This window comes from Rhinopithecus roxellana, chromosome 12 (assembly GCF_007565055.1).
Source record: "Rhinopithecus roxellana isolate Shanxi Qingling chromosome 12, ASM756505v1, whole genome shotgun sequence".
NCBI lineage: Eukaryota > Metazoa > Chordata > Mammalia > Primates > Cercopithecidae > Rhinopithecus > Rhinopithecus roxellana.
In genome coordinates this window covers 82,609,462-82,631,996 of record NC_044560.1, presented here as the reverse complement: position 1 = coordinate 82,631,996, position 22,535 = coordinate 82,609,462, and the positions used below count along the sequence as shown (strand labels likewise).

The 22,535-nt window shown below is 56.1% G+C and overlaps 1 protein-coding gene across 6 annotated transcripts in view; it reads left to right on the top strand.

Annotated features, from left to right (window-relative positions):
• Nucleotides 1–2,914: 2,914 nt before the first annotated feature.
• Nucleotides 2,915–22,535, top strand: part of COL16A1 (collagen type XVI alpha 1 chain) — a 51,524-nt gene continuing 31,903 nt past the window's right edge. Inside the window, exons 1-32 of one of the 6 annotated variants that reach the window (XM_030913415.1) lie at nucleotides 2,947–3,141; nucleotides 4,761–4,867; nucleotides 6,859–6,933; nucleotides 7,044–7,161; nucleotides 8,379–8,502; nucleotides 8,812–9,078; nucleotides 9,681–9,761; nucleotides 9,893–10,018; nucleotides 10,841–10,894; nucleotides 11,193–11,219; nucleotides 11,759–11,794; nucleotides 12,834–12,860; nucleotides 13,844–13,906; nucleotides 14,189–14,230; nucleotides 14,357–14,401; nucleotides 14,503–14,538; nucleotides 14,923–14,985; nucleotides 15,447–15,491; nucleotides 15,577–15,672; nucleotides 15,865–15,903; nucleotides 16,524–16,568; nucleotides 16,703–16,729; nucleotides 17,244–17,354; nucleotides 17,736–17,771; nucleotides 18,014–18,049; nucleotides 18,128–18,238; nucleotides 18,597–18,632; nucleotides 20,769–20,804; nucleotides 20,913–20,957; nucleotides 21,277–21,408; nucleotides 22,191–22,226; nucleotides 22,415–22,522. In XM_030913415.1, the coding sequence (XP_030769275.1) occupies nucleotides 4,795–4,867; nucleotides 6,859–6,933; nucleotides 7,044–7,161; nucleotides 8,379–8,502; nucleotides 8,812–9,078; nucleotides 9,681–9,761; nucleotides 9,893–10,018; nucleotides 10,841–10,894; nucleotides 11,193–11,219; nucleotides 11,759–11,794; nucleotides 12,834–12,860; nucleotides 13,844–13,906; nucleotides 14,189–14,230; nucleotides 14,357–14,401; nucleotides 14,503–14,538; nucleotides 14,923–14,985; nucleotides 15,447–15,491; nucleotides 15,577–15,672; nucleotides 15,865–15,903; nucleotides 16,524–16,568; nucleotides 16,703–16,729; nucleotides 17,244–17,354; nucleotides 17,736–17,771; nucleotides 18,014–18,049; nucleotides 18,128–18,238; nucleotides 18,597–18,632; nucleotides 20,769–20,804; nucleotides 20,913–20,957; nucleotides 21,277–21,408; nucleotides 22,191–22,226; nucleotides 22,415–22,522 (2,196 nt within the window). In that variant the 5' untranslated portion in view covers nucleotides 2,947–3,141; nucleotides 4,761–4,794. Of the gene's footprint in view, nucleotides 3,142–4,760; nucleotides 4,868–6,858; nucleotides 6,934–7,043; nucleotides 7,162–8,378; nucleotides 8,503–8,811; nucleotides 9,079–9,680; nucleotides 9,762–9,892; nucleotides 10,019–10,840; nucleotides 10,901–11,192; nucleotides 11,220–11,758; nucleotides 11,878–12,833; nucleotides 12,861–13,843; nucleotides 13,907–14,188; nucleotides 14,231–14,356; nucleotides 14,402–14,502; nucleotides 14,539–14,922; nucleotides 14,986–15,446; nucleotides 15,492–15,576; nucleotides 15,673–15,864; nucleotides 15,904–16,523; nucleotides 16,569–16,702; nucleotides 16,730–17,243; nucleotides 17,355–17,735; nucleotides 17,772–18,013; nucleotides 18,050–18,127; nucleotides 18,239–18,596; nucleotides 18,633–20,768; nucleotides 20,805–20,912; nucleotides 20,958–21,276; nucleotides 21,409–22,190; nucleotides 22,227–22,414; nucleotides 22,523–22,535 lie in introns of those variants that run through there. The other 5 variants (XM_030913409.1, XM_030913411.1, XM_030913412.1 and 2 more) reach the window with 5 other exon arrangements.

The following is a 22,535-nucleotide window of genomic DNA, read 5'->3' as shown; positions in this document are numbered from 1 at the left end:
TGCGGAAGAGTAATCAATCATGTGCGATGTGTCTGCGTGTGAGCCCATATGCACATATGCCAGGGCCCAGGTGTGCACGTGTACATGTGGAGGTTCTGGTCCACTGTTCAAGCCTCAGACCTTCACACCATCTCCGCATGAATGCATGGGGGCTCCTGGGCCTGTCCTGGGACCAGGCCCTGGGTTGGCTCTTCACCCTGTCCCAGCCCCAGGGGCTGCCCCTGCCATACGGGGATTCCCCAGTGGGGGGCAGAGAGCCCTTGGGCACTGCCGACATCTGGGCATACTACCCCAGGTCCAGAAGGCCTTGGTAGCCCCACCCAGCAGCAACACGCAGGCTCCAGGGCAGCTGGTGGTGATTAGCAGCATTGATTACCTCGTGGTGATGCCATCTGGGGTGAGGGCACTGAGCCCAGCCCCATGGGATACCCGGATTGCTGGTGTGCAGGGCTTTCTGGCGCTGAATGCATGTAAAAGTGTCAGCATAGCTGCATGTATGCATATGTGTACATGTGTCATTGTGTGCATGTTCCAGCTGGTGTTTCTCTGGGAGCCGAGTCTGTGTGGCCATCTATGTCTGTGTGCACACATGTATGTGCTGCAGGTCTGCAGGCTTCTCTGCTTGCATATTTGAGTAATTATGCCTGTGGGCACATGTATGTTTGCGTGCACACATGTCTGTGTGTACATGCATGTGTCTGTGTGTGCACATTCAAGTATATGCAATGCTGTATGCACGCATTCTGAGAATTATGCACCTGTGTTTGGATATGTCCAGGGATATATTTCTGTGGGGTAATCTGGGCTCTTACATGTGTCTCTGTGTATCTTTTATGTGGAGGCGTATCCTGTGTGTCTACACATCGGTGTGTCACTGTTTCTAGGGCCAGGGAGTGTCTGTGTGAACATGAGTGCCTATACATGCATATGGAGTCTGCGTACCCAAGTGCTGTGCTAGAACTTTACCTGACTGCGTGTTTCTGGATGTGTGCACGTATGTGTGGAAGGGAGGAAGGGGCACGGGCACATTCCTAGACTGTGTCTATGATAGTGTTTCTAGGTGTAAGGTGTGTCCCAGGCTTAGCTGTTCCTGTGAGCACCCTTGGGGTGCTGTGGGAAGACATCGGGCTCTCCCTTCTCAGGTTCCTCCATCCCCGGCCCAGTCACCTGCCCTGTCTGGGGTGCGGGTGGGAGCTGTCAGGATGACACGGTGGTTAAGAGCACGTGCTGAGTCTAGGCTGGCTGGACATGAGTCCTGCTCCACCACTGACTAGCTGTGGGATCCTGGGCAAGTTGTGTTTTTCCCGTGCTGCAGATTTGAGAATAAAAATGGAATTCTGCCTTAAGGTGTTGTTGTAAAGATTGAAGGAGTTAGCATATGTGAAGTTCTCAGCACAGAGCCTGACCTATGTGTGTTTCCCATCTCTCCCGAGTGCCCACTGCTGGGGCAGCACCCTCTGGCAGGGCAGGCGGGGCTTGTGCCCACCCACCCTCAAGCCAGAGTGCTCAGAAGGCCCCACCCCCTCCGCTTCCCGCCTGCTGAGCTCAGCACTTCCCAGGCCCCACCACTGCCACTGCCACATCTGGGCCAGCTCCTCACTGGGACCACAGTGGGGCGCCTCTGTGGCCTGGTTGGGGTTTCCGCTGACTCAGCGCCTCTGGGTCTGGAGACGGGAAATCCCAGGCCTGCCCCCCACAACCTCCCCCTGCGTTAGCGTTAGCTGGGGCCACAGGGCTGGGCGCGTTGCTTCCACAGGGCCCCCCTCAATTGGGGACGCTTAGTTTCTCCCTCTTCAGCCCAGCATCTCATGGCCTCTTGAACCTACTTTGTGGATCCTCAGCCTTGGTGCCAGTAAATTTGCTTTTGGTCTACAGGGGGAGGAGACCCTTGGTGGCGGGTTCACCTTGGTCAAGGGCCCTGCCTCTGGACAGAACTGGAAACATTACCAACTCCTTCCTCCTCAGAGCTCCAATCTTTCAGCCCAGCTCAATTCCTCTTGCGTCCTTGGACCGTGAATATAAAGCAGGTCCCTCCACAGTGCTGGTATAAAGGCTTGAAATTCAGTCCCATCCCCTGCCAGGGATCACAGTAATAACGATAATAGCAGCAAATATTTACTGAGCTCCTTTTATGTGCCAGACCGTGTGCTAAGTGCTTACAGCCTTTGGCCCATTCCCTGCTTACAGCAAAGGTCTGTGAGGCATATACTCTCACGATCCCATCTTCCAGATGAGAAAAAGGAGTATGGTTACATAGCACATTTGGAACTGCAAAGCCAGAGCAGGGGCCAGGGATTTGAGCCCTTCCAACCTCATGGAGTAAGGAGGAATAGGGGGACTCCCTCAGTCTCGCTTCTCTGGGAGTCAGGCCAGAGCAGAGGGGGTTAATTTAGCACGGGGGAGGGAGGGGATTTCCCCCCCCTCCTCCCAGTACAGACAGACTTAGGGACTGACTGACTGGGAATGTTAGGCAGAGGAACTGGAAAAAGCTAACCACCAAGACTTGGGCGGCAGCCACATCGTGGGTGCCACGCACTTGGGAGGAGGGTCTCTACCCTTCTCCCTCCACCCCTGTCCCTCCCCCGCACTCCCCGCCCCGCAGCCTTCTGGGGGCCCAGCCAGGGACATGGAAAGGGGGGTACTTCAAACTCCAGGCCTGGCTCTTAAAGGGCCCGCAGGAACCCCTTTCCAGGGCAGCTCTGGACACGCAGGGTCCCGCCTAGCTCGAGGCTCGCTCACCTGGCGGTGAGGCAGGAGGGGCGGGCCTGGGAGCTCGGCCAGACCTGGGGCGGGGCTGTGCACCCCGCAGTCCGGCCGCCTCTGCTGCTGCTGGAGCCCCCTCTCAGCCCTCCTCCTCCTCCTCCCTGGCGGGCCAGTCCAGCTGTGTTCCATTAGTGTCCCTGGCAGGTCCCCAGCCCCCTAGAACCGCCCCTCTTCCCCCACCCGGAGTGGCCGGCAGTCCCGGCAGGCGTGCGCCGGGCAGCAGACAGCCAGGAGAGCTCCATAGAGTGTCAGGAAGCTGGGGACCCGTGACTGTCAGGGAGAGATGAAGAACCCCTAGCGGGCCTGAGGAACCCAGGCTCTGCTTCCTCCGGCTGCTGCCTGCACTGCTCAGTGAGGTGGGGGGATCCCCGGCCACCGGTAAGTGGGGATACAGTGGGTGGCCTCAGGGCTCTGGGCTGAGAGACCCTTTCTGCCAGACTTGCTGTGTGACCTGGGGAAAGTGGTATTCCCTCTCTGGGCCTTGGTCATCTTCTCTAGAGCGAGATGAGCTCTAAACTCCATCCTGGTTCTGACTGTCCCTGCGCCCAAATCTACGCCTCTATGTTGGGGTGAGCCATTTCCTTGGAAGCTTCTCTGGCTCTGTCCTTGTAGCCCTCCACTCTGGCTGGAGCCTGAGGAGTGGCGACCAGAGACTAGGAGCCAGAAGGGGACAGGATCACATCCATCCTCACGCCTCCACATGCACCCACATGGCGCCACAACTGGCAGCTCTTCTATTGGCTGGCAGGAGGAAGGCCAGGATAGGGTTTGAGAGCTGGGATGTGTATATCACTAGGATGGGGGATGAATAGGTTGGGGGCACAGTTCTGTCCCAGGGAGAAGGGGGCTGGAGTCCTATCCCAAATATATTGGGGTAAGGGGCCCTTTCTGTTTTCATTTCCTATCCATGATTGAGGGAAGGAAAATTGGATTCCATTAGAGTTGGAAGGAATGCAGTCAGACTTGCATTAGAACTTCCCAACAGGAAGACCTACAGGAGGGGTGGTCATAGGCTGGCTGTGCACATGTGGGTATGTGCAAGCTGGTGTGTCTGGGTATATCAGCGAGCATATGTTTCTGTGAGCATGCCTGTGGGCGGATAGCTTTGTATGCACACTGGTACCACATATGTGTGTCCTTATGTACGTGTACCTGTGCATCTGCGTGTGCTTTGCTGACACATGCATGGCTCTGTGTTTGTGCACGTGAGCTGCCTGTCCTGGGGAAGGCTAGATGATGTATGGCTCTGCTGGCCGCTTGCTGAGCCTGTATTGATTTATCTGGGCTGATCCATCAGGGTTTAATAAAACTAAAAGATGAGCATCCATCAGCGGGTTGGGGGGAGTGGGCAGGAGGAGGTTGGCAACGAGGTCCTGAGCCCTAGAGACCTGCTCTCCTGCCCATTGTACCCATGGGGAAAGCTTCCTTGGCCCCCCCACAGCCCTGTGGAAGCCTGTGGCCCACAATCTCAGCCCAGTCACCAGCCCCTGACCCTGTGGGTGCCTGGCAGGGCTTCCCGGCCTGAGCTAGGTGCAGCTAGTAAAGTATCAGGCTGGTATAAATACCAGGACAGTGCACAAGGTGTTAGACTATTGAAATATTTCCATGTGTCTTGATAAATGGCCTCTGCTTTCAGCCCCCATCACTATTCCAACTTCTCTGGCCTTAAGACCTTCTAGACCTCTCTTCAATACAGCAAGTGTCCACTGGCGCAGCCGGATGCTGCCTGGACACTATTTCAGTGCAGTAGGCAGCTTTCTGCATTGCCTGAAAGCTGGTATCCGTGCCATACCGGTGGTTAAATATTTTGAATATCACCTCTGCTCAAATCCTAGCCCAAGGCCTGTGGTTGGGCCTCTGAGAGAGACTGTTGCCTGGCCAGACCTCCTGCCACCCCAATACCAGTGCCTGGGCCCCACGGGCGGGCCACGACTTGCCCACGTGTGTTGTGCTGTGTGAACTCAGAAATCCGCCTTCCCGGTCTCTGTGGTTTTCAGGTGCTGTGGCTGTAGCCGACCTCTTTGGACCAGGATGTGGGTATCCTGGGCTCCTGGCCTGTGGCTGCTCGGTCTTTGGGCTACCTTCAGCCATGGGGCAAATACAGGTGAGATGACACAGGAGAGTCAGAGTCTCACAGGCCTGCAACTGGTTTCCTGGGGTGCTGGGGTCCTTGCACATATGTGACCATGTATGTGTGGTCATGTGGGCAATTATAGCAGAGTGTGGGCTCAGGGTGCTCTGAGGTGTTGGCGCCCTCGAGCCTGTGTGCGGTGAGCTGGAGAGTATGTGCACGTGTGTCTTCGTATGTTTATGTCTCTGAGCATCTCTGTGTTTGTCTCTTAGACTGGCTCTGTGCATTCGTATGTATTCCTGTGTCTCTGTGTGTAGCAGAACAATCCCCCACCCCAATACGTAAGCCAATCCTGTGGACACATTGCTGGTAGGACCAGTGGAGTGGGGAGGAACAGGCGGTGAGCTCTCCCTGCACAAGGACGCCGCCTCCCCAGAGAACCCCAAGTCCCGCTGATCCTTTTCATGGTGGAGACTCCATCCCTCTAGCTCACGTGCTTCTCCTCCTCCACAGCTGGCCCTGAATTTCTAATAAAAGGCCCGCCCCGAGGCCCAGACTCTGGATGAGACAGAGGGTGCAGCTTTCCAGGGCCCAAAGCCAGGGGAAGTTGACCGGGCAACTTGCCTGGCCTTGCTGGATGCCCTCTGGGCTCAGTAGCTCAGCTGCCTAGCCAAGCAGGAATAGAACCTAGGACCCAAATCCAGCTAGGAAAAGCAAAAAAACCAAGAAGTTGAGGTGAAAGGGATTGTGGACCCGGGTGAGTGTGGCTGCCTGCCCCTTGTATGTGCACATATGTGCTTCTGCTTGTGTGTGCGTGAGCTTTGCTCCCTCTCCCTCACTGGGTCCTCTGGGGGGATGGGGCAGAGAATTTCAACATCTGTAAGGAATCTGGGCCCATTGCCAAGGGGTGAGTCACCCATTGCTGCTGTGATGCTGAAGACAGTGATGGTCTTTCTGACCAGACCTGGGGGAGGGAGAGTCCAGTGGGGTCACTGGGACCGGGCCCCTGGGCCCCAGGATTTCTTCTTCCAGCCAGTCTAGCCAGGGAGTGCAAGGCCAGCTTCTAGGAGCTGTCTTCACTGTCTTTTCCCACCTATCCCTCTGCATTGATGAGAAGGTCTTTTTGATTCTGGCCTCTTTCCTGTTGTAGCACCTCCCCCAACACTTCTGCTCAGTCAACCCCAGGGAGAGGGAGGCCCATGGCTGCCCACCTGTTCTTTCAGGGCTTTGGAAACGTGAATTAAGCTATCTCCTTCTCTGGGAGCCCTTACCCATTAATATGCCCTTCCTGGAGCTCCAAGGCCCTGGTGGTACTCTTAAGCTTATGGTCCCCTCAGACCCTCAGTCTCTTCTCACTGTTGCACAAGGTGGTTATTCAGGTAAATATTCATTCTGTTGGCTCATACTTGTGTCTGGCCTGCTTGTCTGATTTGGACGTAGGAAGTTCCAATTGCTGAGAGCACATGTGCCAGCTGCACATGTCATCCCTTGTGGCCTGGGCACCTACAACACCCACATGTACAGACATGTACTTATAATTGTACATAACACACAGTGTGCATGATTCTGACGTTTCCTTACCCCTAAAGAGCTCCTCTGTCCCCTACCTGGGTGTACATCATGGAGGGGGCACATGTATAAACACACAGCTCCCCATTCCATCTGTGCTCGAGAGCCACGTAGAGTTTCGTGTATTCTCTCCCTTGCTGGCCTAGCTCCTGACTTGGGAGTGTTGGGAGATTTGGGTTCTTGGAGTTCTGGGCCTGCTCTGTTGTTGGCTCACTTAGTGAGCTTGGCCTGGCCCTCAGTCTCTGGGCCTCAGTCTTCCCAACCGTTTGCTGGGTTGGTGGGCCTCCAGGCTCCCTGGGGAGCCAGGGTCAGAAGGCAGGTGGTGAAGGCAGGATCTAGCTGATGGTCCAGAGTGAGGACTATAAACTTGCTCCCTCCCAGGTTCCCCAAGCGTCCAGCCATGCAGCAACCTTGGCCTGAGCGCACCTAATGTCCCCCTGCCCCTTCTCTTCCAGGTGCACATTGCCCACCTTCACAGCAGGAAGGACTCAAATTGGAACACAGTAGTAGCCTGCCAGCCAATGTGACTGGTGAGCGCCCATCCATCTCATCCCGCCGTCCCTGCGACCTTCCTCTGGGAGTGATCTGTACCCCTCTCTGCCTGCTCAGCTGAGCTCTTCACCTGATGTCTCCCCCAAAGGCTTCAACCTCATCCGCCGACTCAGCCTCATGAAGATGTCTGCCATCAAGAAGATCCGCAACCCCAAGGGGCCTCTCATCCTGCGCCTGGGGGCGGCCTCCGTGACCCAGCCTATGCGGTAAAGGCATCCATGCAACCACTGAGAATCAACACTGACCTCAGCCACACTCCTCAGCAACTCTGGATGTGGGGCTTAAGCCCAGGGGCCTCTCTGTGGGTCATTTCATTCCACCCCCTGCCAGGAGTCAACCTGGTCTCCACCCCTGGGCTTGCGGGGTGGGCTGAGAGGCAGGTACCTGGCAGACCTACCTTCTGTCTTTCCCCTGTCTCTGGCCAGCAGTGGGTGGGAACATGTCTGCATCCTATGGGCACTGTGAGAACACAGGATGTGGGCGGGAACCTGGCAAGAGTCATGTGCGTGTGTGTGTGTGTGCGCGTGTGCACATGCATGTGAGTGTGTGCACCACGTGTGTGAAGTCCAAACTCCCACACGCCCCTGGGTGGTCTGGCCCCTGCTTGCCTCTTCAACCTCAGCTCTCAAAAGGCTCTTTTTTTATCTCTTGCTGCTCTAGTCATGCTGAACCCTTTCCATCTTTGTTTCAGCATCTCTCCTTCCACCCTAGGCTCAGTTATTCACCCAGAGTATTCTGGGTTCATTGGAAGCACTTACTCAAATTGCAATGCAATAGTGAAATCGTCATTCCGGGGATTCTTTGCTCATGGCCTCCCTGCCCCCATCAGACTTGAAGGCTCCATGAAGGCAAGCACTGCCTCTGTATTTTCACCACTGTGTATGGTTTTTTTTTGTTGTTGTTGTTTTTGTTGTTTTTGTTTGTTTGTTTGTTTTTGAGACCAAGTCTTGCTCTGTTGCCCAGGCTGGAGTGCAGTGGCATGATCTTGGCTCACCATAACCTCCACCTCCTGGGTTCAAGGGATTCTCCTGCCTCAGCCTCCCAAGTAACTGGGATTACAAGAGCCTGCCACTACACCTGGCTAGTTTTTGTATTTTTAGTAGAGATGGGGTTTCACCATGTTGCCCAGGCTGGTCTCCAACTCCTGGCCTCAGGTGATCCGCCCGCCTCGGCCTCCCACAGTGCTGGGATTACAGGTGTGCGCCACCGTGCCCAGCCTTCACCACTGTTATTCCCAGCAGCCAGACCCACACCTAGCTCACGGAAGGCACTCAGTAAAGGTGTGGAGAGTGAATGAATATATATGATGGAAGGTGTGTGCCTGTGGATGTCTTGGGTAGGCTCAGCAGTCCTGAGGGTCCAGGGTGGGCAGCAGTTGGGTCCTCACTGGAGCCTCGGGGCACCCTCCCTGCTTCATCTGCAGACGAGTATTCCCTCGGGGCCTCCCGGAGGAGTTTGCCCTGGTGCTGACACTACTGCTGAAGAAACACACCCACCAGAAGACGTGGTATCTGTTTCAAGTGACCGATGCAGATGGGTATCCACAGGTGAACTTCCTCCGTGCCCTGACTGCTTCTTAGGGCATTGGGTAGTACCAGGCCAGCCCAACTTTCATCCCGACTTGTGATGTCTGGGATCTCCCTGCTTCATCCTGTGCCTACCCTCAAGCCTGCCCCCAGCCCACCAATACCTGCCTCATTCTTTCAGGATGTATAGCTCCTTGACCCTAGCCAGCTTTCTTCTCTTCCTGGGCCTCAGTTTCCCCTCCTGTGAAATGAGTTTGAGGTCCCTGGATGTGTCTGTGCTGACTCTGGAGCTCTGAATCTCTGTCCTTTCCCTTTCCAAATTCTACCCAGATTTCCCTGGAAGTCAACAGCCAAGAGCGGAGCCTGGAGCTCAGGGCCCAGGGCCAGGATGGCGACTTTGTGTCCTGCATCTTCCCAGTGCCCCAGCTCTTCGACCTGCGTTGGCACAAGCTGATGCTGAGTGTGGCTGGACGTGTGGCCTCTGTGCACGTGGACTGCAGCTCAGCCTCCTCCCAGCCTCTGGGGCCCCGGCGACCCATGAGGCCTGTGGGCCATGTATTTCTAGGCTTGGATGCTGAGCAGGGCAAGCCTGTCTCGGTAAGTGCTAGGTCAGGCCCTGACCTCTGTTCCTGCCTTCTGGGAACCTGAGTGAGCTTCCTGGAATCTGTATCGGAGCAAGTCCTTCTGCTTAGAATCTTCCCCTGCTTTCCTGTTGCCCTCCAAATGCAGCGTAAACATACTTACCCGGCATTCAAGGTCTTTCATGATCTGGTCCTTATAACTGTCTGCAGCATTGTCTTCCTTTACCTCTCTCCATGCAGCTCTGCTCTGATCAATTTCATCCTAGCCAACCAGCTTACCGAGTACTTTCACACTGCCGTGCCTTTGCCTACACTGTTACCTCCACCTGGAATGCCTTTCCTTGCATACTCATCTGCTGAGTAGCTACCAGCCCTTCAAAGCCCAGCATGAATGGAACCTCCTCCTCTTTTGTTCCTCTGGGCCTCCTCTCCCTCATTCCTGTGCGCGCAGTTTTGTTCTGCCTTTGGTGACAGCTCTATTTTTGATGTCTCCCAGGCCAGAATGGAAACACCCTGAGGTCACATCCTGGGGCGGAGACATCTCTGTGCCTCCTGGGGGGCCAGGACACAGAGCTATTTGATAAAATGAAGTGAAATTGATGTGTGTGTCCCCTGCAGTTTGACCTTCAGCAGGTGCACATCTACTGTGACCCGGAGCTCGTGCTGGAGGAGGGCTGCTGTGAGATTTTACCAGCAGGGGTGAGTGGCCCGGCCCTTGGACTGCCCAGGGACACACTGTGCTGGAGATGAGGGTCTGGAAAGTGATGCCTGGAGGTCTTAGGAGGAGTTTGCTCCTGTACTGACCCTAGCCCTGCTCTTCCACTGAACAGTGCCCCCCAGAGACCTCCAAGGCCCGCCGGGACACCCAGAGCAATGAGCTCATTGAGATCAATCCACAGTCTGAAGGCAAGGTCTACACCCGCTGCTTCTGCCTGGAGGAACCTCAAAACAGCCAGGTGGGTGGGCAGGGCAGGAAGATGCCAGCACAGGCAGGCACACGTGAGATACCCCTCCCCTGAGCTGACTGACGTCTGCCACCAGGATCAGTTGGCCATGGGCCCATGGTAGGAGGGGCGCTGGAAGCCCTCCCTATTTATACACCACCCCTAAATGATTCAAGGAGGCAGAGACAGCCCACTGGCCACCACTGGGTGGCCCTGTGCCCACCTACCTATGGGTGTTGAGAATGGTACCATCTACCTCTGGCACTGCCTAGACCCTCACGGATGCCCTCCAGACTCTTCTGATGAGGGCAGGACTAAGCTTGTCCCTCAAAGGCAGTTTCTTCAGGACAGAGGTACCTGGGATCAGAGGTCAGGTCGTACTGCTTCCCCGCAGGGATGGCTCACTCTCCTGGGCCCAGGGCCAGCCAGTGCCAGACTGGTTTTACACCCAGCACCATGGCCAGCTGCCCTGCCCACTCTCAGGTTCTTTAGAGGTGGCACGGAAGCCTGGTTCCTCCCTTAGCCCCACCCCCTGACTGGCAGTCTCCCTGCCCGCCTGGGCATCCTGCCCAGCCTTGGGCTGCAAGAACACAGGATCCCATTGATGCATGGTCTTGTTTGCTCTGACATCACATGGGTGGGTCGGGGGGGGAAGGAGGGAGACCTGTTGGGGTAGCCACAGGGGCCTGAGCGGGCCCTCGATGCCCCAGGAGGTGCCAGATGCCAGGCTGAGGGCATACCTGGGGTCAATGCCCCCTGCCTGGGTGCCCCTTTCCAGCATGAGCCCCAGAACTTCCCCCTCCTCAAGGGTTTCTCTTTGCTCTGTCTGCCCAGGTGGATGCCCCGCTGACGGGAAGAATCAGCCAGAAGGCAGAAAGGAGAGCAAAGGTAGAGGTAGGGGTGTGGAGGACCCCCTGTGCCATCAGTCTGCCCTCTGTGACCCTGTAAACCCCAGGGATAAGGTGCTCCACTCCCACTCTCCTCCCGCCTTTCCCACCTCCTGGACAGAGCTTAGGACATGTAGGTGCCAGCTCTGATCAAGAAGGACGGATGGGGGTGAGACAGACGCAGTGCCTGGCACTCTCTAGAGTGCTCACTCCTGTTGGCTTGGGGGTAGGGGTGTTGGAAACAGTGCTCAGCCCCCTGAGCTCCCTGCCCATTCCCACGCCCCCCACCCTTCCCTCAGGTCCACCGGGAGACAGCAGCCGATGAGGTAAGTCTCCCAAGGGACTGGCAGCAGGGGAGGTGCCAGCGTGAACCCTTTGGACCAGGCTTTGGGCACGGAGCCTCAGCATAGGGGTGCTGGCTGACTACACAGCTCCTGGCATTCCTTGGGGGCCTGATGCTGGGCCCTGTCTGCCCACTGCCTCTCCTTGGGTTGGGGGGTAGGTAGCCCCAGAGGACACTCCTGCTGAGTTGGCAGCAAATGGCCACAGGCATCATGGGGAGAGCCCAGCCTTCAGTCACGGTGCCCTTGGATTCTGGGCCATACTCTGCCCCAGCATGCTGTGTGACCTGGGGTGTATTGCTATTCCTCTCTGGGCTTCAGTTTCCCTTTCTGAAAAACAGCTGTGAGGGTGGGTGGGAGGGAAAGGAGGGGTAAGGCTTGTTTTATAGGATTCCTATTTTCAGGCTCCCCTCAGATTCCACTCAAGACATGTGTGATGTTCTGTGGGCCTGATGGTGATGGAGGTGGGGAGGGCTCACCCCAGGGGCTCAGAATTGACCTCTTGGCCTGCTCTTCCCTTTCAGTGTCCACCCTGTGTCCATGGTGCCCAGGACAGCAATGTGAGTGAATGGAGGGTGTGCAGGGTGGAGCGGGCAAGAGCCGGGAGTGGACGTTGCCTAGAGCTGGCTTGGCAGCCTCCTGGGTGAGGACAAGGGGGTCTTTGTACACTTTCATACTCACTCCCTGCCCATCTCCCAGAGCCGGACTTGACCCCCACTGCCATCTCCACCAAGCCAGGGCTGTGTGGAAGAGAGCCGGTGACCTGCCTTGTCATCTGCAGTGTGTTCGGGTTCAGGGCCTGGGCATGGGGTGGTGGCCGACAGGACTGGGGTGGTGGCTGGCAGGACCAGGGCCTTGGTTGCTGATTCCAGCTTTACACTCCCCACAAGGTCTCCCCCTGCTCTGGTGGAGGCTTCCTGCGGTCTCCTAGAGGCCTAGAGAAGGGGAAGAGCTGGCTCAGCACGTGGCAAGGGCCCCCACAGCATTGGTTCGGGGCCTGCTACCCCTTCCTAGCTGACCCTGGTCCAGCCTTCCTCTGGGGGTCCAGAAGGGCAAGGAGAGGGGCTCAGTGTGAGGCCACCTGGCACCCAACTGTGCCTCTTCCATAGGCAGCAAGAGTCACCATTTTTCTGTAGTCTAACGTTCTGAGTTGACCCGCCACATTGGTCCACCAAGGGCACAACCCCGGCTCCCCTCAGCTCCAAGGCCCCCTGACTTTGAGGGATATCAGGAGTACCTCCTCTGCTCCCCACCCCCTCTTTCAATCCAGTCCCCCACCAAATCTGGTAAGGCTGATGGTCCCCAGATGTGCAGGGGTTACCATGGAAATCAAGCAGCCATGTTATCCCAGCAACTGGGAGGCAGAACTAACCAAAGCCAGGCAGGTTAGAGGAGGTAGGTTAGACCCTCTGCAAATGTTACAGGCTGAGGAAATGGAGTCGGCTCGCTAGTTTGCCTGGGAAGCAGAGCAGGGGCTGGGATACAGGCTGCTGGTCCTGCTACCATGCTGTGTGACCCTGTCTAAATTGCTTGACTTCTCTGGGCCCCTGGTTTTCTCTCTCTACCGGAAGTGTGATACCCTCTCCTCTGTCCCTTCAGGTGACACTTGCTCCCTCTGGCCCCAAGGTGAGTCCTAATGGAGAACAGGACATTCCTGTCCTCTTTGGCAACCCCAGCCATTCCCACAGCATGTGACCCTGTGGCTGTGTGTTTATATCAGGGCCACCTAAGCCTGTATGTGTGTAGGGTGATTAGGTGTATGCGTGGTAGAGAAAGCAGGGGGTTGTGTGTGTACAAAGATGCTAAGAACTGCCCTTTTCTGAGGCCCTTCTGTGCACCAGGCCCTAGGCCAGAGCTGTGCGCATTTGTTACCCTTCTGAACCCTCTCAATACTCAGCCTACAGGGTGGGTGCTATCATTTTACTTCAGGGGAAATTGAGCCCCAGCTGTGCCCACATATGTCTGACTAGGTGTGTTAGAATGATTGTGTATGGGTGCAGCTACATGCATCTTTGGGACACATGTTTGCGTATGTGTGGCACACAAAGGCTAGAGTAGAACCCATGTACCTGTGGGCCTAATGAGGCCGCAGAGCTTGTGCATGACGGGGAGGGAAGCTATGCAACTGTGAATTAGGCTTGTATGTGCTGGTCAATACCGTCTTATTGATGAAGAAACTGAGGCTCAGAAAGATGACATGACCTGCTCTGAGTGACATGCTAGCAAGTACAGGGTTTGAAGTCAGGCAGCCTGACACTCAGCCAGCATGGGTTTCTGCCACCGTGCGTGTGTGTGTCCACATGCCTCCAGCTGTGCTGTGTGTGAGCTGATGTGCTTGGGTACGGGTGTGGGGGATGGGATACCCCCCTTGAGACTGTAGATTTGCCATATATAGTCTCTTGGGGTAGGAGGGCATGTGGCTGAATGGGTGTGGAATCCATATGCTTGTGTGTGGTGGGGGGAGGGGCGGGGCAGGACACTGCTCACATGTGTGCGTATTTTCCTACCCATGTGTGGGGGATGGGTGGAGGGGGACGGGGTGGGGAGAGCTTCCTCAAGGCTCCCATGTGCCCCTCTGGTCCTAGCTTCCATTCTGGTTTCACTCTCAGGGAGGGAAAGGTGAGCGGGGCCTGCCTGGTCCACCAGGCTCCAAGGGAGAGAAGGGAGCACGGGTAAGTGTCTCAGCCCTGCCCGTGGCAGGACCTTTGCCAGCTGTGCCCTGGGGTGAGGTGGGATGTGAGCCATCATCTCATCATCCCAGCAGAAAGCCTGCAGCCTGGCCCAGATCAGGGGAGTGGGATGAGGGCCAGGGTCTTTCTAGGGGTTCAGGTGTGGAAGCCCCTCTTTTCTAGGGATACTTAGGACTATGGGGTTCCCAGGCCGATCCTCCTCACAACACGTCTAGGGGACTTCCCCAGAGTTCCCACCCCTGATCCCTTGTTCCCTACCCTCAGGGCAATGACTGTGTTCGAATCTCCCCGGAGGCCCCACTTCAGGTAAGACTTGGAGGTGATGCTTGCTTCAGGGCCAATATGGGGCCAGCCCCTGGGGAGGGGCTGTGTGCTTGGCAGCCCATCATGGTAACCCTCTGCCCCCGCTCAACACCATGTTCCCCTGTTCAGTGTGCAGAAGGCCCAAAGGGAGAGAAGGGGGAGTCAGGAGCTCTGGTGAGTGTGGGACCAGGGATAGGGCAGGGGTGGTGGGTCCAGGGTCCAGCCTTACCCTCCCTTCCTCCCCTCCTTTCCTTTGTCTCCCCTCCTCATCTCAGGGACCCTCAGGACTCCCAGGCTCAACAGGCGAGAAGGTAACAAGCCTGGATTTGGAGGGGCGGGTTCCAGGGAGGTCTGCAGGCTCTACCGCCATAAGCAAGGAGGAATCGGGGTTCTCTTAGGAGAGGATGTCAGTGGGCACAGAGCTGGCAGGACCCTCCTCCCCCGCCTTAGTCATCCTGCCTTGTCCAAATACCCAACCGACCTGGAGGGAAATGCCACAGATTCCCCCAGTGAGTGGCCTGGCTGGTCTGGAAGTTCTTCCTGTTGTCTACCCTCCCGTGGTGATTGAAGCCATTCACTCTCAGGCGAGACAGAGACCGGGGGTCTAGAAGGCAGTTGTCCCTCCCCCAGATGGAGCTGCCCAGCTGTCCCAGGCCTTTCCCTCATCCTGGTCACTGTGCTTCTTCCTTCCCCAGGGCCAGAAAGGCGAGAAGGGCGACGGAGGCCTCAAGGGTGTGCCGGGAAAGCCAGGCCGGGACGTAGGTGCCTGGGACCCCCTTCCCCACCACAACCCCCAGCACGAGGTCTGAGAATGCTGGGATTTAACCTTTGGAATCCAGCCGCCTCCCCTTGCTCACACAGGGTGGGGAGGGGCTGTGCCCCAGGAGGCACAAGCGGGGACAGAAAAGGACCTGAGCCCAGGCCTCCTTACTCCCAGCCTCAGAGCCCCCAGCCTCTAACACCCTAAGGTTGACAATGTGCTGACCTCGGGGCACCAGGGTGGGCTCTGGTTTGGGGGAGGGGGCGGGGAGGGTGGGACAGGTGGGCATTCACCTCTCCCAGTGGGTGCACTGAAACATAATACTCACTAAACACAGTACTACTAACACTCACAGCCCAAAAACTAACGACAACCTGATCCCGTAATCTCACATGATTAGCGTGCATGATAGCCAGGCCTCAGGGCTGTTTGTACACCCTCCCCCTTATCCCCCGACAGGGCCGGCCAGGAGAGATCTGTGTCATTGGGCCCAAAGGGCAGAAGGTGAGTTGTGGATGTTTGTGGGGTGGAGATGGGGTGACAGGGCTGGGGTACCAGGTCTTTGATGCCCACCTTATGTCTGTGCCAGGGAGACCCTGGCTTTGTTGGGCCTGAGGGGCTGGCAGGAGAGCCTGGACCCCCCGGCCTCCCTGGACCCCCTGGGATAGGACTGCCTGGGACCCCGGTGAGTACCTCCTTGCTTCTCCTGCTGCTGTGTTTTTCTCAGAGACCCCTCTCCCACTCTGGCCAGGGAATGAAGCGGGGAAGATAAGGCTCTGTCCCAGGAGTCCTGGCTGGAGGAGAGGGTGAGGGTAGAAGATCTCGCTGTGGTGAGAGGTCCCTGGAAACTTCCACTTGACTCTGTTTCTGCCCTCAGGGGGATCCAGGTGGCCCACCAGGCCCTAAGGGAGACAAGGTAAGCATAGATGGGAGTGCGGTCACGTGGGGAGCTCCATGCTTGACAGAAGGAGACAGGAGAAGGGGCTGGGGCAGCTTCCCACAGGGGAAACAAGTCCCAGGGAGGAGGCCGGGCCTTTGGAGGAGGAGGCTGGGCTCGGCTTGGCCAGGCCCCTTGGCGGGGAGTGTCCTGTCCCCATCCCGGTGCTCACTGAGGTCGAAACCTTAGCTTGTGTTCCGGGTATAGGGATGGGCAGGTCTAAGTGTTGTAAAGACCAAAGTGGACTTTGCTGGAGGGCCCAAGCTCATTTTAGGGCCTTGTGCCTGGATGTGCAGAAAGCTCTGGAAATTTCTGTGTGTGGTGCTGTGGTTTCCCTGGGGTGGCGTGGATCACCTCCTAACCTGTGCCCAGTGAAGGGGCACACAGAGGCCTCATTTTCTCTCTTCCTTTGAAACCCAGAATGACTTGGGTTAGACATGGAGGGCGGGCAACAGGAACCGAGGAAATGGGACAAATGGCGATGGGGAGATTTGGCAAAGAATGTTCTGCCATCACAGAGGGGCACGGGTGGGGAAAGGGGAATGCAGCGAGGTCGCGTTGGCCAGGAGGCAGCCCCTTATCCTTTCTTCTGACCACAGGGCAGCTCTGGGATCCCAGGAAAGGAAGGCCCTGGTGGGAAACCTGTGAGTGACTTCAATCCAGTCGGGGAGGGTCGCTCTTCCAAGACCTCTGGAGGGAGGGGCTAGGTCCTCCAGCCCTCAGTTGGCACACCAGCCCTCTGCCCTGGCACTGATGCCCATTGCCTCTTTTCTAACAGGGGAAACCAGGTGTGAAGGGAGAGAAGGTGAGTCCCAGGCCTGGCTGCCCAGATCGGGGTGGGAATGGGACCGCCTCTCTGCAAATGACAGTGACCATCAAGGCCCTAGGCATAGGGGTGCTGGACATTCCTCAGGGGACCCCCACCCTTTCTTCCTCTGATGTCCATGTGCAACAAGAACATAAAGAACCTGGCTTGGGGGTGAGCTGGGTTCAAACCCTGCCTCCACCACACACATGGTTATGAAAGGGCCGAGTCAATTAGCTTGTCTCTGAGCCCAAGTTTCCATGTCTGTCAGTGGGACGCAGTCATGTTTCAAGGCTTACAGCGAGGATGTAGTTCTGTGCCGCCCTGGAATCTTGTGGTGAATGAATGAGTCAGTTGAACAGGAAGCCCCAGCGGCATTCCTGCTGTCCACTTTGATGTTGGGGGTGGGGTTCTGGCGGACCCAGTGTCTAGGGCTGGTATGTGCAAGAGGCTCCTTGCCTTCCCCAGGGTCTCAGCCCCACCCTGTCCACTTATTGCCTTTCCGTTCTGCTAGGGTGACCCCTGTGAAGTGTGCCCAACACTGCCTGAAGGGTTCCAGAGCTTTGTCGGACTCCCTGGAAAGCCAGGGCCCAAAGGGGAGCCTGGTGATCCTGTATCAGCCAGGGTGAGTGCCCAGGGTGACCACAGAGGGACCTCCCCCAACACACAAAGAAACCTGGGGGCACGATCATAGAGAGGAGTTGGCCAGAGGGACTGTGTATTTCTCGTGGCTACAGAGAGATTATGGGCAGAGAGTCTAGGCTCTTATGGTGTTAAGGGGTCTGAACCACAGAGCTCAGGGCTGGGCTAGAGTGCCACCTCAGGTCTCCATGGCAACCTCCCAGGGCTTTCCAGGAGACTCTAGGATGCCTTTTGGGCAAGCTGGGAGGGATCCCACCTTTATTGTGAGTGAGGCTGTGTCCTAGGATTGGGTGTGTTTTGGGGGTGCAGGAAAGGATTGAGCAGGACTGGGTGAGCCCCCTCTCTCACAGACCCCTTCTTTCAGGACCACCCGAAAGCTGTCGGACAAAAAGGCGATAGGGTATGTGTGGGAACTTTCCACTGGGGTAACTTAACCTGGCCTCATTCCCTCCCCCGCCACGCTCCTGCTTGTTATGTGGGTTGATGAACCCTGCCTCTGGGGTGCTGGCCTTGAACCCTGTGGGACCCCTAGGTGTTTGGACGGTTTGCATGTGTGACGTTGCTGTCCTCGCATATTGCCAGGGAGTTTGGGGGTGCCCCATCATGCCCTGTCTCAGCCCACAAACCTTTCTTTCCCTGCAGGGAGACCCTGGCATCCAAGGCATCAAAGGAGAGAAGGTGAGGGAACTCCGCTCTCCTGGTTGCCCTCCTCTGCCTACCTGGGAGTATTTCTGATCCTTCCTCTTCTTTACCCAGGGGGAGTCCTGCTTGTCCTGCAGCTCGGTTGTAGGGGCCCAGCATCTTGCATCCTCCACAGGGGCCAGTGGAGATGTGGGCTCCCCTGGCTTTGGTCTGCCTGGCCTTCCGGTGAGTGACTACTTTCTCCCAGTCCAGCCCAGTTCAGCCCATCCTTGCCATACTGGTGATCTCCTTGGCTTTTCAGATCCCAAGTCTCAGGGCAGGGATCAGGAGGGAGGGGAAGAGGCAGGTGTCCCAGGCCTGTCTCCTCGTCCCTCCCTCCGTCCCTGTGCTGCCCCATGCTCCTTGCCCTGGAACTACCTCTTAGCACCTCTGGCTTCAGTTGTCTAACTGAAGAAACTGTCCAGCTACCTGAAGGACACAATTCCTATCTTACTTTTCTCTTTCTGGTTGGACACTGGGACCCGGGGAGCTTGGAGAGGTGGGAGTGGGGAGATGCTGAGACTCTGTCTTGGTTGTTTTTCAGGGGAGAGCTGGGTTGCCAGGCCTGAAAGGAGAGAAGGTGAGACCTGGGTTAGATGTCAGGGACACTGGGTTTCTAGGCAGGGAGGCAGGGGAGGAGCAGCACGGGCAGGGAATAAGGGTAATATAAACAAGAGATTCAGAAGGTAAATTCACAGTAAAATTAATTTACTAGTGTTTTGCAGACTGGAGTCAAAGAATTTATTTCTGAGAGCCCTCATGTTCTGTAAGAGAATTCCTTAGTGTAGGTGTGATGATATTCTAAAACTATTAAGCACATTCAAGATTACCTTATAATACTGACAATATGTAACACTTCTTTATTGCTTATTATGTGCCGGGCACTATTCCGAATCTTGTAAGTGTGTTCACTTGTTTTGTCCTCCCAGATTTTATGGGGTAGGTGCTCCCTTATTCCCATTTCACAGATGAGGAAACAGAGGCACAGAAAGGCCAAGTAAATTGTCCAAAGTTACACAGGTGATCGGATGCAGAGCTGGGATTGAACCCAGGAAGCCTGGCTCCAGAGACTGTAATCTTCATTACGCTGCTGGGTCAATTTCAGTGCCTGTGTTAGCGTATCTATTTATGATTGCATTGGAGACAAACGGCAGGCTTGAACTTCTAATGCAGTGTTACCCAAATGAGGGGTTCTGTGGGTGTACGAATGTTCAAGTGTGAGAAACACTGAAGTATGTGTGCAGACTCAACCCTAACAGGGGAAGCCCACGTGTCACATCGCATGTGGGGCCTCTGCACCCCCACCCCGCCTGCCGCCTCTTCCCAGCTTCCCCATCTCAGTCATCAGCTCACAGCCAGTCCCTCAAAGCCCACCCTTATGGTCGTCCTCAGGTCCTCCACTCCTGACACTGTCCCCTCCTCCCTCTAGCCCCCCAGGGAGCCCTGACAGTTCTGCCCATGAGGGTTCTCTCACTCCTCCACTTCTCTCCACGCCCACCACTGCCATGGTAATCTGCGTTCCCATGGCCTCTCTCCTGCATGGTGGAACCTCCTCTGGCCTGCCCATGGCCACTGCAGCCCTGCAGCAGTCCAGTTTTCATCTGGTAGTTTTTTTTTGAGACTGAGTCTCACTCTGTTGCCCAGGCTGGAGTGCAGTGGCATGATCTCTGCTCACTGCAACCTCCACCTCCCAGGTTCAAGGGATTCTCCTGCCTCAGCCTCCCGATTTGCTGGGATTACAGCTGTGCACCACCACACTCAGCTAATTTTTGTAGTTTTCGTAGAGACGGGGTTTTGCCATGTTGGCCAGGCTGGTCTCAAACTCCTGACCTCAAGTGATCTACCCTCCTTGGCCTCCCAAAGTGCTGGGATTACAGGTGTGAGCCATCGTGCCCGGCCTTCATCCGGTAGTTTAATGTGGCTTTGTAGAAGAATCAGTATTTCCCTCCTTACAGTCCCTCTGTGACTTACTTTCTACCATAGCTCTGCTGTGCCTCACAGGACCCCAGATGCCCCAGCCCCCATCCTTCCCACGTTCATCCACTTCTTCCCCTTCTCTTCTGGTTTACCGTGCTTCGGCCATGTGGACCTTCTTTCCATCATGGAATATGTCTGGACTACTCCCACTTGTCAGATTTTGTACTTGTGGTTCCCACTGGAAACATCTAGAATGTTTTTCCTTTCTACCCTCCCCTATTCTTTCATTGGATGACCTTATTCTCATTCTTCTGGTAATAATCAGGGTTAACACCTCTCTGACCACCTCCACTTACTCTGTCTCATCACCTTGTTGATATCCTTCATAGTACTCACCACTGTTTAAAATGATTTAGAAAGTTCTGCATGTGCAAGCTCAACAGGCATTACTGTTTGTGCTGCTCACTGCTGTCTACCCACTGCCTCAGCCCAGTGCTCCGTGTGTAAAGGTGTCCAATGAAAGGCTGTTGGAAAAATGCATTCATGATTTTTGTGCTCTGAGCCAGGGCTGAGGGTGGACTGGATTCCATGAGGTGAGGCTGGGGCCAGAAATAGGGCTTCTAGCCACTGGCTGGTCACAGACTCCCTTGGGGACCTTGGAGAAAGCCCTCTTCCTCTCTGGACATGAGAGGGTAGTCTGGACATCCAAAGGGGCTGCTTTTATAGTTTTGGGTTTGCGATTGCTCTGGCACCTAGACCGCATCCCCTCTTTAATCATGGCTTTTGTGCTTTCTCTCAGGGTAACTTCGGGGAGGCAGGGCCAGCTGGCAGTCCAGTAAGTATGTTTGGGATGGCAACAGCTTGGGAGAGGACAAGGTGGGAGGGGCTGACAGGCATGGCCCTGGCAGCTGCTGGGCATTACCTGGAGCGTCTTAACATGCAGGGGCCACCAGGACCAGTGGGACCAGTAGGCATCAAAGGGGCGAAGGTGAGTCTGGGGACATTCTCCATGCTGCAGCCTGGGTGAGCTTCCTAGACAGACACTCGTCTTGCTTGACTTCAAACCCTCCGGGGCTCCTTGCTGTCTGTTAGGCAGAGTCTGACTCCTTGGCAAGGCACGAGACCCCTGATCACTCAGCTCCACCTTTGTTTTTTTCTTGTTCTCCCTTCATCTTTCCCGAGATAACCCCTCACCCAGCAGAGGTGCAGTGTCAGACCCAGTGACATTCCCCAGCCCTAGATTCCAAACCTGGCTCAAGTGCACTAGGGCCTGGAGGACCCCCTAACCCAATGTCCTTGCCTGGCAGGGGGAGCCCTGTGAGCCGTGCCCAGCCCTGTCCAACCTTCAGGATGGGGATGTCCGTGTGGTGGCCTCGCCTGGCCCATCCGGAGAGAAGGGGGAACCTGGGCCTCCAGGCTTTGGCTTGCCAGGAAAACAGGTGAGGTGGGATATAGTCAGGGGCCTCTGGAGGGGGGATGCAGGCGGGGCTTAGGACAGGGGAGGGGTCCTGCCTGGGTCTCTTGACTCCCTGGGCATTTGGGGGTAGTAGGGAGGGTGTGGCGGGGTCAGAGCCTCTGTCTCCAGAAGGAGCTGCCCTCACAGGTCTCTGCCCTTATCCTGGGACAGAGTATGGCAGAGTGGGCAGAAAGAGCGCCATCCTAGGACCAGAGAGACCTGGGTTCCAATCTTAGCTTTGCCTCTTACTAAGTCTTTGACTTGAGCAAGTCACCTTCTCTCCACCTCTGTTTCTTGCACAGAGTAAAGCCTAGTAATGACGTGTGTGAAGTGCTTAGCAGCACACCATGGGCACTGGGGAAATGGCAGTTACCACTGTGGTTATAATCACTGTTACTGCTTTCATAGGAGCGGCCAGCACTGCCACAGTGGACACTATGTGCCAGGCACTGCTGCACACAACATATTAGCTTGTCTAACCTCACAGGATCCCTATAGGGCAGAAGCCTATACTATTTTTATCATCCCCATTTGACAGCTGAAGAAACTAAGGTACAGAGACAGATGAGCTAATTTGCCCATGTCACCCAGACAAGGAGTCTGGCACAAATCTCTCCTCTGACCCTGGGCAAGATGGCTTCACTAGCACAAAAGCAGAGATTTCGTTTTGTTTATTTACTGTTGTATGCCCCGGACTGATGTGGTCCCAGGCACTTCAGGGTGGCTGGTATGAGTGAGCAGGTGCTGGAAATTCTTTATCTTCAGGGCAAGGCTGGAGAACGTGGACTGAAGGGGCAGAAGGTGAGAGGGCCTCTGTGGGCATGGGGGTGGGCACAGCATCCTCTCAGATCCCCTCCTTGCCTCCTTTTCCTCCTTCCCTAGCCCCCAACCCTCAGCCCCAGCAAAGGACCGTGAGTACCTGCTGGTCCCGGGCGCAACTTGCCCCCGGCTGGGCCGGCCTTGCCTTCCTTGAACTCCGCTCCTAACAGGGTGATGCTGGGAATCCCGGAGACCCTGGAACGCCAGGAATCACAGGGCGGCCAGGACTGTCAGGAGAGCCTGGAGTTCGGGGCCCTGCAGGGCCAAAAGGAGAAAAGGTTAGTCAAGTGG